The sequence below is a fragment of the Dermacentor albipictus genome, chromosome 9 (genome assembly GCF_038994185.2).
Source record: "Dermacentor albipictus isolate Rhodes 1998 colony chromosome 9, USDA_Dalb.pri_finalv2, whole genome shotgun sequence".
NCBI classification, from domain to species: Eukaryota; Metazoa; Arthropoda; class Arachnida; order Ixodida; family Ixodidae; genus Dermacentor; species Dermacentor albipictus.
In genome coordinates, this window is record NC_091829.1 from 129,977,345 (window position 1) to 129,997,473 (window position 20,129).

Below are 20,129 nucleotides of genomic sequence, written 5' to 3' on the forward strand. Positions count from 1 at the left end.
TCTTCTAAACTATTCTATCTTCTCCTGCCGCTTTTCCCCGCCTAATGTATTGCAAGGTCCTTCTAACATCATCGCTAGTTATAGAAGCAGTATCTGCATCCTGTTCTTTACTACTTCGAATGGAGGTAGCGTGGCTGCTCTGGGTACTGTACACATGAATATAGAATTCTTCCGCTTCTTGGACTGCATCTTCGAAATTGCTGTTGATATTGCCGTGCCTGTACTCCGATGAAGAATAGGACAGTGCGAGTATGCATGAGCGTTTTTTTACCAAAGCGCAGTGAAGAAATCATGATTGTGCTCAGCATTAAAAAGGTGATCTGCCATTGTGCCTCCTGAATAGGGCTCTACGACCCCTGTCTTTGACGTTGCGACACTGGTGGAGCTGCTGAAGGCTGCAAGCTCATGCGGGCAGCCCCTATCCGCACCCGCACAACCAGTCCGGAAACTCCACCTCTCGAAACAACACAGAGTCAATTGTTTTAGTCCTACTCGGCTTGAGCCTGGACTTCCCTCTCGTTGCGGCTACCACCAACATGGCTATATCATCGACGCTTCCCCCTCCTTTAATGACGGCGACTAGCCTTTCCCAGGTAACTCTTGCACTGTATCGCGTCTCCGAAATCTCCCATGGCAATGCTTTTCAAGATGTCGCGGACTGGCTTGACTAGTACGAACGCGTCGCACTGGTAAATCGCTGGAATGAAGAACAAAAACTAGCCCATGATTAGTTCGATCTAGAAAACAGCACTCGTGCATGGTATGCGAACAAGAAAGCAAGCTTCGAAATGTGGGACAATTCTTGTCGCCAGCTCCATCATAAATTCTCGAACTCAGAGAGGCGAGATTAAGCGCAAAAGCTTATTGTGGCTCGGATGCAGAAACCCAACGAAATTTTCGGCATGTGTGCCGAAGTTATGGCCGGTATGTTTCACTGAACTGACCCTGATATAACCGAGGCAAAGAAAGTGCGCCATCCTATGGGGAGAATTAAGAAACCGCTATTTGCCAGCCTTTTACAAAACCCACCAACAACGGTCGACGAATTTGTCAAGGAAGAGACTGTCATCGAGCGGGCACTTCAGCAACGTTGCCGCCACTTTCACCGCCAGCCGAGTAACACACCAATAAGCTGCGCAGCTCAGATGATTGACTAGACTTTTTTATGGGACATGATTCGAAACATCCTGCGTGAAGAACTGCGTTTCCCCCTGGGCGCAACTGCGCCTGCGTTGCCTGGCTTCAGGGAGACAAAAAGGACCAAAGGGGTTCTCGAGTGCGGCTCTCCTGCCTGCACATGCTGCCTTATTGCGGCTCCCACCTGAGTTCCACTGCACCTGCACTGCCTGGCTTCAAAGAGATGCAAAAGGAACCACTGAGGCACTCGGTCTACTTTTGAGCAGCATTTTCAGGAATTAGGCCGTCTTTAAAATATCTGCCTTTCCACTACAGGTTGGTTTTCCCACGTTTTTTTCTTTCTCTATTTTGTGGATCTATCTGCGGCTGCTGCTCCCTAGTGTTTCTTCGGTTATTGCCTGTGCCATATAACATGCTTTCGAATTCTGGTCTGGTCAAAAATATTGAGCAACTTGAGTCACTGGCTAATGGCTATAAGTGGCTATAAGTCATTTGATAACCTTGTTGAAGGCCTTGCTTCTAAAATTGCAAAACAGCTTGACGACCAGGGTCTTGGTAGTCTTACGTCTCTGGCTCACAGTGCGCGTTACATGACTGACAAATACGATAAAATGCGGGCGACTGTCGATGAATAGCTAAATTCAAACAAAGACTTGAGGGCCGAAACTGAAGCGCTCACCAGGAGGATAGCAGACATGGAACAAAACAGCCCGCCAAATAACAATGAACTCAAAGGCATCACCTGTACCCTGGGCGAAGACTGCACTGCCATCTTGAAAACTATTGCTGAAGTTGTTGAATGTTGCATTTTATCGACAGACATCGACACAGTTCACCGTTTCGACAGCAAAACAACACAAAAGAACATCATCGCTCTTTTTTTTTTTTGCTTGCGCGACAAGAAAAACGAATTCCTTCGGAAAGCTCGTAAAGCATGTTTGCGTATATCTCAGATAGGTGTGACTGGAAGAAAGGATAGCGCTGTTTACGTCAATGAACACCAGACCATTGACAACAAACGACTATTCGGGGAAGCATTCGCCCTCAAAAAAATGAAATGACGTTACCTTTGGATAGAGACTTGGCCACATCAAAGCGTACAAGACAGCAAGGTCTTCAGGAATAGTGCCGACTCAGACATGCACACCTTCACGTAGATATCAATCACAAGGTTTGTCATTTTCCTAATCTGTTCCTGACAACATCCCTGCATGGCATTGCTCTCAATGGCGGAAACCAAATTGTTGCTCGTTTATTATAACTGCTCATTACTACACATGAATGCGCGAAATGTATGCAAAAACCAAGATAGCACTAACGTTTTTGTTGATTCACTCGGTCATTCCTTTTCATATTTGTGCATATCCAAAACTTGGCTTGGCTTTTCGATGGCAACTTATATAGTTTTAGGTCGTTCCAATCCGAATAATGTCACCGCAGTTGGGATCAGCATGGCGGTTCGGCTGTTACTTAATCGAAAATCAAATACGAACGCAGGCTTGACCTGTGTTTAAACGTATCTAACAGTGAATCAGTGTGGATCGAAACTAACCTGTCTCCTTCTACTAAGCGCAATGGTCTAATCATTGGTTGCATTATTCGCTCGCCATCTTAATCTATTCCTAATTTCTTTCACAACCTTTCCACAATAACTGCCACCTCTCGTCTATTCAACACATAAAGAACCAGGATATTCGCGAATCATCAACAGTTCCTTTAAATCCCATGCTCTCCCACTACCCCAGGTAAACTTTATGCTACCTGTATCTGGCTTGTTGAAGTATCATTTAAGTATTCTCGTTTTTAATTTCATAATTTCAACTTTTTGCTACTTCAGTGTAACACCAACTATGGAAAGATGGCATCCTCGTTTTCAGCATTAAAAATATAGAATGACCTACCACATTCACTTAAACTAACGTCACACCCGCCGCGGCTGCTCAGTGGCTATGGTGTTAGGCTGCTGAGCACGAGGTCGCGGGATCGAATCGCGGCCACGGCGGCCGCATTTCGATGGGGGCGAAATGCGAAAACAACCGTGTACTTAGATTTAGGTGCACGTTAAAGAACCCCAGGTGGTCGAAATTTCCGGAGTCCTCCACTACGGCGTGCCTCATAATCAGAAAGTGGTTTTGGCACGTAAAACTCCATAATTTGTTTTTAACTAACGTCATCTTTTATTGTAGTTAAGCGTGAGTTAAAATGTTTATTTTTATAAATAGTTTCATGCCATATAACATGTTGATCTGTATAATTATGCTTTTTGGTATATCAACTTTTTTCATTGTTTCTCTTACCAAAGTATCGCATTGCGCGCGTTCATTTGTTTTCTTTGTACTGTAATTTTGCTGCTTTCACCCACGTTTTGCATACATTTTTTTTTTTAGAACCGAGGCTCCCGTTGCAATCATTGACTTTGGGACCCTCGTCTGCATACTACTTGTTGCCTACTCATTTCGGACGGAAGCACTTTGATGCTGACTGCCTGTCGCACGGCTATAGACCTGCCACCACAAGGCGAACTTGATGACGACGCTTTCCTAGGAAAAAATAGTCGCAGACAACTTTGCCGAGCAGCAGCGAACGGACCCAGACCTAAGAAGCCTTGCTGAGTATTCCGCAGGGAAGACTTTGTTCCGAGGGTATTTAGGCACGGATTCCCGTGGTTTTCCTTGGGAAACGACGTCTTGGTGAACAACTTTTCGGCGATCCACTCAAACTGCCTTCTCGTTGTGGTCGCAACTGAGAAGTCATGCATGTACTGCACGATGATCAGACTGCAAGGCATCTCGGGCTTTCCACATACGGTCGCAAGAATGAAAGTACTATTGGCTGCGCCTGACCGCCGACGTCACCCGTTACGTCAAGACATAAGCGAGACTGCTAGCGACGCAAGACACCACCAAAAAGGCTAGCCGGATTGCTGCAGCCAATCCACCCTCCTCACCGCCCGCTTCAGCAGGTCGAGATGGGTTTGTTGGGATCCTTTCCGATATCAACATCTGTAAACACGTGGATCACCGTGGCAACCGACTACCTTAGCCACTACGCAAAAAGCCATGCCGAGAGGTCGAGCAGTGGAAGTAGCGAAATTTTTGGTCGAGAACATCCTGCTGCGATATGTGTTTCGTGGTGTGGCCTTCAGTGCCAAATACTAGATGAGCTGAGCGCAAAACAAAGTGTCACAGTTTATTCAGCGCTGCCTTTTGTACTTTCTAGAAGGGAAAGAGTAGGAGGGCAAAACTACACACCGTAGAGAGGGTGCGCAGTGATAACACTGGGCGGCCCGTGTATATCGACAGCTGCTGCTTTATCAAACACTATACATCTTCCTTTCTTCATAATGAAAATAACAGCCAAAAATGCGTCACCTCAAGTACGACCAAATCTTGGTAAGCTCTTTAGGTCACTTGCACAAAGTTTCCTTCGTAACCCAGTCGCTGCGGTGGTCTTCGGTTTCGGGTAGACCGTCTGGGGCCAGGATTTCCGGTCTCTGATGCTGTACAAGCCATGATTGGTTGAAGGCGGTTGGGGCCTTCTTTACTGCAGCTCTTTTCGTCTGAAGAGTCTTCCATGTTGTCGAATTCCTCCGATGTTTTCAAGAGGTGTTGACGGTTTCGCGGAAGTACGTTGCTCTTGTCTGTAACGTCCGAGTATGATCTTGGCTGCGTAATGTTCGGACCTTCAGCTTTTGTTTTCCACGTGTTCCCCCGAACTCGCACCATTTGCCCTGTGTCCAAAGGCGGAAGACACCTACGCTTTGACTGTGCCTTCTCGTGTTTCAGTACTGTTGTTCGTGACACCTCGTTGAAGTCCTCTAGGGGCGTCCTCAATGGCCGACCTTGAAGTAACTCCCCTGGGACCTTCCAGTGGGCTCGACCTGCAACTGAGGAGACCCATCCAAAAATCATTTTTTCCTTTCGTCGTTTTTTTAAGAATTATTATAATTATTTGCACACCTCTTTCGGCTAGGCTACTGAATTGTGGAAACCTTGGACTCGACGTTGTGTGCTTGAAGTGGTACTTTTTTCAAAATATCGAAAACTCTGGGCTTCAGACTTGTGGGTCGCTGTCGATGCATACTTCTAGTGGTATGCCATGCCAGAAAACATTGCACGTAGCCTTTCGATCACTGTAACGACAGATGTGTCATGCAGTATTTCAACTTCCGGAAAGTTGGAATGCGCATCGTGCACGCACAAGTACGATTTTCCGGCATACTGGAAAATATGTACGCCGACGTGATTCCGTGGCTGATTGCGTGTCGGTCGTATTATGAGATGCTCATCCTTTTGCTTGTAAGCATATTTCTGGCAGACTGCGCATCTTGTGATTAGACTATGAATATCTCAATATAAACCTGGCCAGAACACGAGACGACGCGCTCGTGCCTTACATTTGCTTATTTCCATATGTCCGTCATCGATCCTATTCATTATTTCACGTCGCACACTGAACGGTATTATCACTTTGTTTGCTTTAAACAGCACCCCCCATTTATGACAGATAGCTGCGAAGGGTCTTGGCTCTCCTTCCACTGGTTTGTTTCTTGCCAGTTTCTCCGTAACTTTCTCCTAGTAGCAGTTGTTCCTTGTTTTTTTGCTAATATTTCTTGCATCGATTAACATACTAATGATAAAACTACACTTACTACATGCACATCGACGTCCTCGTATGCTCCGTCCTGCTCCGGCTGGCAAACAGAAGCCCGTGATAGCTTACCTGCGAGGACCAGCTATTTTTCTGGAGTGAACTGCAGTCAAAAATCGTATTCCAGTAAACGCAGAAAAAACGCTGCAGTGTAGGTGGCATTTCACCAATAGCTTTCTTCCTGATTGCTACTAACGGACGACGCTCAGTTTCAAGGATAACATGACGTCCGCGTGCAAGGTGATCAAACTTTTCACAGCCTTTGCTTCCTTTTCAATCTGCAAATACCTCTTCTGAGCGACTGTCAGTACGCGTGAGGCATATGCGACCGGGTTCCGAGAGTCATCAAGCCTCTGTAACAGAGCCGAACCTACGCTATTCTGTGAAGCATGGGAGGTAATTTTGGTGCCACTTTAAGCATCGGAGATTGCCAACACCGGTTGTCCACTCAGACATTTGCAGAGCTGCTCCAATTCCATTGCGTGATTCTCGCTACATTAAAAAACAAACTGCTTCTTTATGAACTGGCGTAACAATCGAGTATTCAGAGAGTGCTGGTGCGAACTTTGCGAACTAGTTGACACATTGACATGCAATTGACACATGACACATTGACATGCAATGACACATTCGTTGCACCCCGAGCTTGTCAGTGGGCGCTGGCAAGTTAAGAACCGAGGTGATTGATGCGAGACTTGGTCGTATCCCTGCATGGGAGATGATAACGCCAAGGAATAAAATTTCAGTGACGCATACTTCGCACTTTTCGGGATTGAAAGTTAGTCCAGCCTTACGGGCCGCTTCTGAGATGCTCCTTAGCCTTCCGTCGTTTTCTTGTCTGGTTGATCCCCATATCAGCATGTCGTGCACGTACACTTTCACACCTGAAATGCCGTCGAAAATCTCGTTCAACGTCTTCTCAAAGACCTCAGGGGCTGACGCGATCCCGAACGGTAGTCTAAGGAAACGATAACGACCGAAGTGTGTGACAAATGCTCGCATTCTCGACGTTTCCTCGTGCAGCGGAATCTGGTGGAAACCAGAATTTGCGCCCGAACGTGAAAAAAAATTTTGCGCCTGCAAGCTCTGTCTTGATATCTTCGCGTCGGGGCATCTCATAATGCTCGCGTTTCAGGCACTAAATTCTTCAGGGGTCGATGCAGATCCATAGTTTGCCTATATTTCATGATTATAACCAAAGGACTTACTTAGCCCGCGGGCTCCTACTTTGGTGATAATGCCTGCATTCAGCATTCTTTCGAGCTCCTTTTTAAGGGGCTTTTGCTGCGCGAGAGGCATGCGTCTCGGCGTTCGCACGCTTGGAATTGCACTCTCTCTTAATACCATCCGGTATTCACACTTAACACAACCAGTCCCCTCGAACACGTACACGTCTCGCTAAGCTTGGACTAGTTGCTCGCTGCTGTTGGTTGTTACCGCATTCACAGAACGTGTGAACAGCCCAGACGCTCTCTGGCATGTAGCCCTAGGAAGCACTAAAGCCCCTTTTTTCACGATGAAAAAGTCGTAGTCCACGATTTCTTCACCTATAGTGGTCTTTAGCGTCGGAATTTCCAGGTGTTTCATGACTGTTCCATCATAGGAGGGAAGCACCGCGTTGCAAGCCTTGAGCTGCGCTTTTGGTCGTAATCTTTGGTATGCACCATAAATCAGCAGGTTCGCTTGGTCACAGTTATCCACCTTCAGGTAAACTGTCGTGTTACCGACTTGCGTAGGAGCCATCCAGTCACGCTTTTACGTGTCGTTTGACACGTTGAGAATCGGAAAATTATCCTCGTCAAGGTCACCGCTTCTGACTTCAGAAATTTCCTTGGCACTCTTGCAGCGCACCGCAAATTGGTTTTCGCCACCACACTTTCTGTAGATGCGTCCAAATGCGGGGCATCTCCGTGGGGCGTGTATGCATCCATATCGGCTACACCAAAATTCTGTCCGACGTTCGCGGGTCCACCTGTCTTCCATCTGTCCAGACCTTTTTTTTTTTCAGGGGCTTGTTCCGCTGCCTTGCTGACTTGTTCGGCTTTGGCCAAGGTCCATCCTTTCTCCCGAAGCATAGATTCGAATCATAGGTTTTGATATCACGCCACAATTGCATAACTGAGCGAGCCTTTTCTAACCTCGCATCTACTGTTCGGCTCATCCTAGGCTTGAACGCATTGACGGAACACGAAGCGTTCATGGACTACATTTAGCTGGGACTTGCAATACTCATCAAATTCTACGACCAACGTCTCGAAGTCGTCCTTGGACTCACCCCCAGTAAAGCTGAAGTTGTTGTAAACCTCTAAAGCTTCGTCACCAGCCAAGCTGAGTAGCAATGCACCTTCCGTCGACCCTGTCCGAGGCTTCCTGCCGGGATCCGAAGCTATGAGTACCATCTCGACTTTCTGTTTAAAATGTCGCCATCTTTTGCTGACGTCCACGTCCAAGCAAGGGCGTTCTGTTGGTTTCAAGAAGTGCATGCCTTGGCTAATGAATGGTCGTTGTTTCCTTATGGCTCAGACTTGAGTACGGACTTCTTACACCATGTTTCATGATGTGACCTTCAGTGACACATAATAGACAAGTTCAACGAAGCAAAGAACGTCGCAGTTTATTCAGCGCTGCCGTTTGTATTTTCTAGAAGGGAAAGAGGAAAATGGGAAAACTACGCAGCACACAGAGGGTGTGCAGCGATAACATTGTGCAGCAGGTGTAAGCGTAATAGGACTAGAGCTGCTGCTTTATCAAACACGATACAACATCATCATCATCATCATCATCATCATCATCATCATCATCATCAGCCCGGTTACGCCCAATGCAGCGCAAAGGCCTCTCCCATACTTCGCCAACTACCCCGGTCATGTACTAATCTTGGCCATGTTGTCCCTGCAAACTTCTTAATCTCATCCGCCCACCTCCCTTTCTGACGCCCCCTGCTACGCTTCCTTTTCATTGGAATCCAGTCCGTAACCCTTCATCACCATCGGTTATCTTCCCTCCTCATTACATCTCCTGCCCAAGCCCATTTCTTATTCTTGATTTCAACTAAGATGTCCTTAATCCGCGTTTGTTCCCTCACCCATTCTGCTTTATGCTTATCCCTTAAGGTTACACGTATCATTCTTAACACAGCACGTTGCTTTGTCCTCTATTTAAGCAGAACCCTTTTCGTAAGCCTCCAGGTTTCTGCCCCGTGCGTGAGTACTGGTAAGACACAGCTGTTATACACTTTTCTCTTGGGGGATAATTGCAACCTGCTGTTCATGATCTCAGAATGTCTGCCCAATGCACCCGAGCCCATTCTTATTCTGCTGAATATTTTAGCCTCATGATCCGGATCCGCGGTCACTACCTCCCTATTCCCTTACCACTTCCAGTGCCTCGCTACCTATCGGAAACTTGCTTTCTTCCGATACTGTTATACATTACTTTAGTTTTCTGCAGACTAATTTTTAGACCCACCCTTCTGTTTGCCTCTCCAGGTCAGTGAGCATGCATTGCAATTAGTCCACTGAGTTACTAAGCAAGGCCATATCATCATCGAATCCTGAGTTACTAAGGTATTCTCCACTAACTCTATTCCCTGATTCTTCCCAATCCCGGTCTCTGAGTACCTCCTGTAAACATACTGTGAATAGCATTGGAGAGACGGTATCTCCCTGCCTGACACCTTTCTTTATTTTGTTGCTTTCTTAATAGAGAACTACGGTGGCTGTGGAGCCGCTATAGATATCTTTCAGTATTATTATATACGGCTCGTCTACACCCTGATTCTGATATGCCTCCATGACTGCTGAGGTTTCGACTGAATCAAACGCTATATCGTAATCCATGAAAGCTATATATAAGTGTTGGTTATATTCCGCACATTTCTCTATCACCTGATTGATTGCGTGAATATGATCCGTTGTTGAGTAGCCATTACGGAATCCTGCCTGGTCCTTTGGTTGACAGAACTCTAAGGTGTTCCTGGTTCTATTGGCGATTACCTTAGTAAATACTCTGTAGGCAAGGGACAGTAAGCTCATCGCATTATATATATTCAAGTCTTTGGGGTCCCCGTTCTTATGGATTAGGATTTTGTTAGCGTTCTTCCAAGATTGCGGTACGCTCGAGGTCTTGAGGCATTGCGTATACAGGGTGGCCAGCTATTCTAGAACAATCTGCCCAGCATCCTTCAAGAAATCTGCTGTTACCTGATCCTACCCAGCTGTCTTTCCCTTTTGCATAGCTTCCAAGGCTTTCTTTGCCTCTTCCGACGTTACTTGTGGGATTTCAAATTCCTCTAGACTATCCTCTCTTCCATTATCGTCGTGGGTGCCAGTGGTACGGTATAAATCTCTATAGAACTCCTCAGCCGCTTGAACTATCTCATCCATATTAGTAATGATATTGCCGGCTTTGTCTTTTAACGCATACATCTGATTCCGGCCAATTCCTAGCTTCTTCTTCACTGCTTTTAGGCTTCCTCCGCTCCTGAGAGCATGTTCAATTCTATCCATATTATACTTCCTTATGTCACCTGTCTTTCGCTTGTTGATTAACTTGGAATATTGTGCCAGTTATATTCTAGCTGTAGGGTTAGACACTTCAATACATTGGCGTTTCTTGATCAAATCTTTCGTCTCCTGAGATAACTTACTGACATCCTGTCTAACGGAGTTACCACCGACTTCTATTGCACACTCCTTAATGATGCCCATAAGATTTTCGTTCATATCTTCAACACTAAGATCCTCTTCCTGAGTTAAAGCCGAGTACCTCTTCTGTAGCTTGATCCCGAATTCCTCTATTTTCCCTCTTACCGCTAACTCATTGATCGGCTTCTTCTGTACCAGTTTCTTCCGTACTCTCCTCAAGTCTAGGCTAATTCAAATTCTTACCATCCTATGCTCACTGCAGCGCACCTTGCCGAGCACATCCACATCTTATATGATGCCAGGGTTAGCTCAAAGTATGAAGTCTATTTCATTTCTAGTCTCGCCGTTCGGGCTCCACCACGTCCACTTTCGGCTATCCCGCTTGCGGAAGAAGGTATTCGTTATCCTCATATTGCAGCGGTGGCGTAGAGGTAGCACACCCTCCTCGCGTGCAAGAGGTCCGTGGTTCGAATCCCGGTGCCGGCAATTTTCCACCGGTTTAAAAAAAGAAATGCGCATGTTGATAAAATTGCACAAACAGGCCTGGAGTGTGGCCTGATCCCGGTGACCACAACCGGTAACGCACTCCCTCACCAGAGCAGGATTGGCCACCCTGGTGCAGTACTTGGCCACAACCTCTTATATGAACACGACAATCAAACCCCGGCCCTCAGTCCCCAGCAGCTGCGCAGCAACTGACCACGGCGGCGCTCAGACCTGCGACGCAGCAGAGGGTGCTAAGAATCACTGGCTCCGGACAGGCCGCCATTGGAATATGAACCTGGCAACGTTTAACGCTAGAACGTTATCTAGTGAAGCGAGTCTAGCAGTGCTATTGGAGGAATTAGAGGGCAGTAAATGGGATATAATAGGGCTCAGTGAAGTTAGGAGGCCAAAAGAAGCATATACAGTGCTAAAAAGCGGACACGTCCTGTGCTACCGGGGCTTAGCGGAGAGAAGAGAACTAGGAGTCGGATTCCTGATTAATAAAAATATAGCTGGTAACATACAGGAATTCTATAGCATTAATGAGAGGGTGAGAGGTCTTGTTGTGAAACTTAATAAGAGGTACAAAATGAAGATTGTACAGGTCTACGCCCCTACATCAAGTCATGATGACCAGGAAGTCGAAAGCTTCTATGAAGACGTGGAATCGGCGATGGGTAGAGTGAAAACCAAATATACTATACTAATGGGCGACTTTAATCCCAAGGTAGGCAAGAAGCAGGCTGGAGACAAAGCAGTAGGGGAATATGGCATAGGCACTAGGAATAGCAGGGGAGAGTTATTAGTAGAGTTTGCGGAACAGAATAATATGAGGATAATGAATACCTTCTTCCGCAAGCGGGATAGCCGAAAGTGGACGTGGAGGAGCCCGAACGGCGAGACTAGAAATGAAATAGACTTCATACTCTGCGCTAACCCTGGCATCATACAAGATGTGGACGTGCTCGGGAAGGTGCGCTGCAGTGACCACAGGATGGTAAGAACTCGAATTAGCCTAGACCTGAGAAGAGAACGGAAGAAACTGGTACATAAGAAGCCGATCAATGAGTTAGCGGTAAGAGGGAGAATAGAGGAATTCCAGATCAAGCTACAGAACAGGTACTCGGCATTAACTCAGGAAGAGGACCTTAGTGTTAAAGCAATGAACGACAATCTTGTGGGCATCATTAAGGAGTGTGCAATGGCAGTCGGTGGCAACTCCGTTAGGCAGGATACCAGTAAACTATCACAGGAGACGAAAGATCTGATCAAGAAACGCCAATGTATGAAAGCCTCTAACCCTACAGCTAGAATAGAACTGGCAGAACTATCGAAGTTAATCAACAAGCGTAAGACAGCTGACATCAGGAAGTATAATATGGATAGAATTGAACATGCTCTCAGGAACGGAGGAAGCCTAAAAACAGTGAAGAAGAAACTAGGAATTGGCAAGAACCAGATGTATGCGTTAAGAGACAAAGCCGGCAATATCATAACTTCTTCACTGTACGACAAAGTGGTTTTAACTTACGACAAGGTAAGAATTAACGGCAAGCTGCACAGGTGGGACGATACACTCAATAAGGCAGTCCCTATGAATGACAAGTGACCAGGCGTTGTAAACAGTACGAGCAACATATCAAAGCGCAAACAGAACAAGAAATCATTGGGCATACTCCTGCGTCCACGAGAGCTCACCATGATAAGTGCTAATGCTAGGAGTATAACGAATAAAACTGTAGAACTAGAAAGTTTACTTTTGGCCTTTCGTCCGGACGTAACACTCCTAACTGAAACTTGGCTAAGCGAAAACATCTCGGATGCTGACATAGTACCAAGCTCTCACATTATGGTCAGGAGGGATCGTGGCTCAAGAGGGGGTGGCGTAGCAATTATCTTAAAAAAGGGAATAGACTTCACTATTATTCCTCACGAGACGAGCGTAGAAATGGTCTGGATTTTTGTTCATTTGTGTGAATGCAGCCTACTAGTCGGTGTAGTCTACAGGCCTCCTAGCGCCGATGTTTCGTTGCTCCAGTCACTGCATGAATTTCTTCAAATAAACACCAAACGCTACAACAAGATTATAATGTGCGGCGATTTTAATCTGCCCACAATAAACTGGGAACAACTGAGCTCACTACCGTCTTGCGCACAGTCTGAAATGATGCTTGAAACTGCGTACTGCTTTAATCTCGCACAGCTTGTGCAGATACCGACACGTGTCACTTCCAGTTCCAGCACCATACTTGACCTTGCTTTTGTTTCTCAAGCCATTCTTGAAAAGGGCCCTTCCGTGGAAGTTTTACCCGGAATATCCGATCACAAGATTATCCTCTTAAAATGTAAATTTGCGTTAGCACGTTCGCGGGAACCTATGAAAGAATTCTTAGATTTCATTAACGCCGAAGACGAAAGCATTCTCGACTACTTAGAACAAGATTTTGACACTTTTTCTCGAAAACAAAGACAAGGTTTCCTAGGCGTCAATGAGCTGTGACTGCACTTTAAGAGCGCCGTGCACGAATGCATCAAAAAGTACGTTCCTAAAAAGCGGAAGAAAGTCAACCGAAAAAACCCGTGGATTACTCGTAATATCCTGCACTTAAAGCGTCGATTAAAACGTTTAACATGCTGTCGGTCAAGCCACTCTGTTTTGGCGTCCCTTCGAGCAGATCTTAGATCCGAATTAAAATTAAGTAAATACCATTTCTTTAATGTCAGAATGCACAACTTTTTAAAAAACAACCCAAGGAAGTTTTGGATGCATATATCGAAGCGGAACAGTCTTGTAGACAAGATAAAACTGAATGATGTCGAAGTTACCGACACTCAGCGCATTGCGGAAGCTTTTAACACGTTTTTTTCGTCAGTATTTTTACGCGAACCCACCCAGAAAGATGATACTCATGGCGTTGGTCTCAAGCTTCCAGATCTTGTCATATCTGAGGAAGGCATATTTTCGTCACTGCTAAACTTAGATCCAAAAAAATCTGCAGGTCCTGACGACATACCTAACGCTTTTCTTAATCGGTACGCTGAATGGTCCGCGAAATACCTGTTCATAATATTTAACGTAAGTTTAAACGAAGGGGATCTGCCTAACGACTGGAAAGTCGCCAAAGTAGTCCCAGTCCACAAAAAGGGAGACAAGCTTAATGTAGAAAATTACAGACCTATCTCCCTACTCTGCACCGCTTCTAAAGTTATGAAACACTTTATTTGTAAGCATTTAAGTTCCTTTTTAGAAAATAATGACTTCTTTAGTGAGAGTCAGCACGGATTCAGGCGTGGCTTTTCTACCACTACGCAGTTACTTCATATGACCAACGAAATACTGGCAATCTTGGATCAAGGTGGGCAGGTAGACATTCTTTTTTTAGATTTCGAGAAAGCCTTCGATCGGGTTTCACACAAAAAAATGATGATACAGCTAAACAGCATCATACGCAACGAACAAATTTTGCGTTGGCTTGATTCGTACTTGACGCATCGAAAACAATTTGTCAGCATAGGTGCTTCGAATTCTTCGCTCACCTCTGTACTTTCGGGCGTTCCACAGGGCTCGGTTTTAGGGCCACTTCTTTTTCTTATCTACCTAAATGACCTGGCTTGCAAATTTTCCGTGCGGTGTCGCTTTTTTGCGGACGATTGTATTGTTTACTCGAGCATTCAATCTGTGGATGACCAATCTATCTTAACTGACTATCTAATAGCAATACACGACTGGTGTATCCAGTGGCATATGACCCTAAACATCTCGAAATGCGCGCACATGGTTATTACACGTAAAACAATCCGCTAATTTGCACTTACACGATAAATAATATGGATATTAAACAGGTAGAGGAATTCACATATCTTGGAATTACAATTGATTCCAAGATGAGCTATACCACTCACGTTAGGTATGTTTCTGCGGCAGCAATGAAAAAGTAATGGTTATTAAAGCACCGTTTAAAAAACTGCACTAGTGCTACCAAATTAACTGCATATAAGGCAATTATTAGGCCAACACTCGAGTATTCCGATATAGTCTGGGACCCTCACACAAAGGCTGGTATAGACATTATCGAAAGAGTACAAAAAAAGCTCTTAGATTTATCTACAATGCTTACAATTGGCGCATTTCAGTCACCTCTTTAAGGTTGCGATCTGGGCTCCAGACACTAGAAACTCGTCGCAAAATGCACCGTCTACAAGCAATGTATAACATAGTTAACAACCACACTAAGATGAGATTTGACTACTACATGCAATTTAACAAATCGCGACTGACCAGAGGTAAGCACAATCAAACAATATTATTGCCGAGCGCTAGAACAAACGCATATCTTTATTCCTTCCTGCCCAAGACAATTCGCGAATGGAACGCTCTTCCGCAAAGCGTGGTCAACTCAGCCACTCCAGATTCCTTCTTATCTGGAGTACAGACGTGCTTGTAATGTCATGCATTCACTGTACCTTTGCTTGTTACAAATTCTGATGACTCATTTATTACGCCTTTGCTATTGGCAGCAATGTGACGGCATCATTGTATTTCTTTTGTGTATTTGCATATGTTTACTTTGCCTATTGGACTGTTTTTTTACTCTTTTTATTTTTTTATCCCCTTGAGGAAAAAGTTTGAAATCACGTGATGTTGTACCACTCCTGCCTGGGCTTCCAAATGGAAGCCGGCAGTATTCTGAAATAAATAAAAATAAATAAAATAATATAGATGAGATAGTTCGATTGGCTGAGGAGTTCTATAGAGATTTATACAGTACCAGTGGCACCAACGACGATAATAGAAGAGAAAATAGTCTAGAGGAATTCGAAATCCCAAAGGTAACGCCGGAAGAAGTAAAGAAAGCCTTAGGAAATATGCAAAGGGGGAAGGCAGCTGGGGAAGATCAGGTAACAGCAGATTTGTTGAAGGGTGGTGGGCAGATTGTTCTAGAGAAACTGGCCACCCTGTATACGCAATGCCTCATGACCTCGAGCGTACCGGAATCTTGGAAGAATGCTAACATAATCCTAATCCATAAGAAAGGGGACGCCAAAGACTTGAAAAATTATAGACCGATCAGCTTACTGTCCGTCGCCTACAAACTATTTACTAAGGTAATGGCAAATAGAATCAGGAACACCTTGGACTTCTGTCAACCAAAGGACCAGGCAGGATTCCGTAAAGGCTACTCCACAATAGATCATATTCACACTATCAATCAGGTGATAGAGAAATGTGGGGAATATAACCAACCCTTATATAAAGCTTTCATTGATTACGAGGAAGCGTTTGATTCTGTCGAAACCTCAGCAGTCATGGAGGCATTACGGAATCAGGGTGTAGACGAGCCGTATTTAAAAATACTGAAATATATCTATAGCGGCTCCACAGCCACCGTAGTCCTCCATAAAGAAAGCAACAAAATCCCAATAAAGAAAGGCGTCAGGCAGGGAGATACGATCTCTCCAATGCTATTCACAGCCTGTTTACAGGAGGTATTCAGAGACCTGGATTGGGAAAAATTGGGGGTAAAAGTTAATGGAGAATACCTTACTAACTTGCGATTCGCTGATGATATTGCCTTGCTTAGTAACTCAGGGGACCAATTGCAATGCATGCTCACTGACCTGGAGAGGCAAAGCAGAAAAGTGGGTTTAAAAATTAATCTGCAGAAAACTAAAGTAATGTTTAACAGTCTCGGAAGAGAACAGCACTTTACAATAGGCAGCGAGACACTGGAAGTAGTAAGGGAATACATCTACTTAGGGCAGGTAGTGACGGCAGATCGGGATCATGAGACAGAAATAATCAGAAGAATAAGAATGGGCTGGGGTGCGTTTGGCAGGCATTCTCAGATCATGAACAGCAGGTTGCCATTATCCCTCAAGAGGAAAGTGTATAATAGCTGCGTCTTACCAGTACTCACCTACGGGGCAGAAACGTGGAGGCTTACGAAAAGGGTTCTACTCAAATTGAGGACGACGCAACGAGCTATGGAAAGAATAATGATAGGTGTAACGTTAAGGGATAAGAAAAGAGCAGATTGGGTGAGGGAACAAACGAGAGTTAATTACATCTTAGTTGAAATCAAGAAAAAGAAATAGGCATGGGCAGGGCATGTAATGAGGAGGGAGGATAACCGATGGTCATTAAGGGTTACGCACTGGATTCCAATGGAAAGGAAGCGCAGCAGGGGGCGGCAGAAAGTTTGGTGGGCGGATGAGATTAAGAAGTTTGCAGGGACGGCATGGCCACAATTAGTACATGACCGGGGTTGTTGGAGAAGTATGGGAGAGGCCTTTGCCCTGCAGTGGGCGTAACCAGGCTGATGATGATGACGATGATCCTCATATTATTCTGTTCCGCAAACTCTACTAATAACTCTCCCCTGCTATTGCTAGAGCCTATGCCATATTCTTTCACTGACTTGTCTCTAGCCTGCTTCTTGCCCACCCTGGCATTGAAGTCGCCCACCCGTATAATGTATTTTGTTTTGATTTTACCCATGGCCGATTCCACGTCATCATAGAAGCTTTCGACTTCCTGGTCATCATGACTGGATGTAGGAGCGTAGACATGTACGACCTTCAATTTGTACCTCTTACTAAATTTATTATCTTATCTTATCTTATTATATTATTATATTCCTATTAAGATTAATGAGGAATCCAACTCCTGATTCTCGTCTCTCCGCTATATCCCGGAAGAACAGGATGTGCCCGCTTTTTAGCACTCTATATGCTTCTTTTGTCCTCCTAACTTCACTGAGCCCTATTATATCCCATTGGCTGCCCTTTAATTCCTCCAATAGCACTGCTAGACTCGCCTCACTAGTTAACGTTCTAGCTTTAAACGTTGCCATGTTCAGATTCTAATGGCGGCCTGTGCGGAACCAGGGATTCTTAGCACCGCCTGCTGCGTCGCAGGTCTTGCCGCCGTAGTCAGTTGCTTCGCAGCTGCTGGGTACTGCCGGGGTTTGATTGTTGTGGCCAATCCTGCTCTGGTGAGGGAGTGCGTTACCGGTTCTGGTCACCGAGATCAGGCCGCATTCCAGGCGTGTTCATGCAATTTTATCAACACGCGGATTTTTTTTAACCCGGTGGAAAATTGAGCGGCACTGGGATTCGAACCACGGTCCACTCGCACGCGAGGCGGATGCTCTACCTCTACGTCTCCGCTGCACCAATTGGTGCGATGCAACATGGTGCGCCTGAAATCCGCATCGCTTACTAACAGATGGATGGCTTTCACCGCTGAGCTTACTCAAGCTCAGCTTACTAAGTATAGCGAGACAATCACCGGAAGGCCACTACCCACCACCTACAGACGAACGGCCTAACCGAATGTCTGAACAAGATGCTCGCCGACATGTTAGCGATGTACGTGGACGTTGAACACTAGATGCGTGATGTCATCCTTCGGCGTGTAACCTTCAGTGTGTACAACACGGAAGTGCAAAAAACAACACAGATCACGCCGTTCAAGCTGGTCTAAGGTAGGAACCCCACGACGACTCTCCACGACGTGCTCCCACACAAAAGAATATCGGCATCACCGCCTATCTCCTGCGCGCTGAAGAAGCTCGCCTGTCTGCGAATCAAAAACCAGCAAGAGAGACCGACAGCCAACACTACAATCGTCCACACTGCTACGTGGAACATCATCCCGGCGACCCTGTTTGGGTTTGGAACCAAATATGCCGACGAGTACTTAGCGAGAAACTATTGCGACGCTATTTTGGACCCTACAAGATTATTTGACGTCTTGGCGCACCACACTGTGAGGTCGTCCAAGACGGCCTTTAGCAGTTACAGCGGTGCCCATTCACGGCCTGAAATAGTCCATGTTGTTTGCCTTAAACCCGTTCACCAGCGCTAACAAACTCAGGCACTTTGTTTCTTTGTTTGATATTTTTCTTTACTCCAACTGCTTTAGTTTCTTGTGTTCTCGAGTTTGTAGCACTGGGAAAATGCTTTTTATTAGGGAGGCGTTGAGACGCGTACTTATATCCCTTTCTCGGAAGCTGCATTTCATCCGCTAACAAGTTAAAGTTATCGCTGCGCGCGAGACGTGCCTAGATGATTTAGAACTAAGGCAAACGTTATCGTTGGTTCTATCTGTTGCGTACGTTCTCGCCGAACCCAGCACAATCAGCTTGCATGTTCGACACGAAGTGTGTAGCACTTCTAAAAACCACGCGAGCACCAGAAATTAGAATTGAAACTTTGATTCTACTCTAAAAGAGACAGACCCGCTGTGCAGATTCCGACGATCGCCGGCTGCTGTGTTCACCGCAGTCGTTGTCCTTTGAGTGCACCTCTTTCTGTGGGCATAAATAGGCCCAATAGCAAGCTAGTTTCACCATTCACAGTTTTGCTGCTTTATTCTTCATCGTACTACTACGTGACAGTACATAGAAAATGGTTAGGTACAAATTTGAGGACAAAATTTGTGACGGAACACTAACCGGCATGAAATCACGTTAGAAAGCACATATAACACGTGCCTCAAAGACTTGACGTACCTCCATGTTACAATGCTCTGTGAAGCTTTGTTTTTAAAAAAAACATGATCAGTTTGACCGAACGTGTGCCACTGCACCATCAATAGTTTTAGGTATAGACACGTAATGTTTTAAAATGGTGCTCGCAACTTGCATCGTGTCTTTAGGTACGTGTTTTGTCTCTCAGTTAATTGTACTTTCTAATGTGGCCTCATGAATGTTACTGTTTCAACGAGAAAGTTATCTGCATCCGAACACGTCATCTTTTTGTACTAACGATGCATGACAAGCTTAAACAAACGAATGAACAGGTATAGGTGCGCAACTTTCGTGGTCTCCTCCACTGTGCTTATATTTTTCCTCTGTGTACTCCCACCTCTGCCACTCAGTGAACCATACAGTCATGCCAGGTCATAACAAAAGTGCCATATGTGCATCACCTGTTCGAGGGAGAAGATGTACTCTCCAGAGGGCTCTACAACTATGGCGTGCTTAATGCCAGCAGACAGCGTGTTCACGTCATGAAACCCGATGTCCATCTCAAACGGGTCCATCACGATTATATCCTCTGGTACCCAAAAGAAGAGCAGCTTCGCCTCTGCAAATCCAGCAGTATTGAATAATAAATGTAGGTGTATGTTTTCTTGGCGCATAAACTGGCTATCGTGTAAAACAACTTGTCACAACTGAAACACACAACGTTAATAATGAAAGA

At 45.3% G+C, this 20,129-nt stretch overlaps 1 protein-coding gene across 1 annotated transcript in view; it reads right to left on the reverse strand.

Moving 5' to 3' along the window:
• Positions 1-4,419: 4,419 nt before the first annotated feature.
• The window catches only part of LOC135918841 (uncharacterized), a 206,176-nt gene continuing 190,466 nt past the window's right edge, over positions 4,420-20,129 (reverse strand). Inside the window, exon 6 of the mRNA XM_070526429.1 lies at positions 4,420-5,023. Within this exon, the coding sequence (XP_070382530.1) occupies positions 4,539-5,023 (485 nt within the window). The 3' untranslated portion in view covers positions 4,420-4,538. The remainder of the gene's footprint in view (positions 5,024-20,129) is intronic.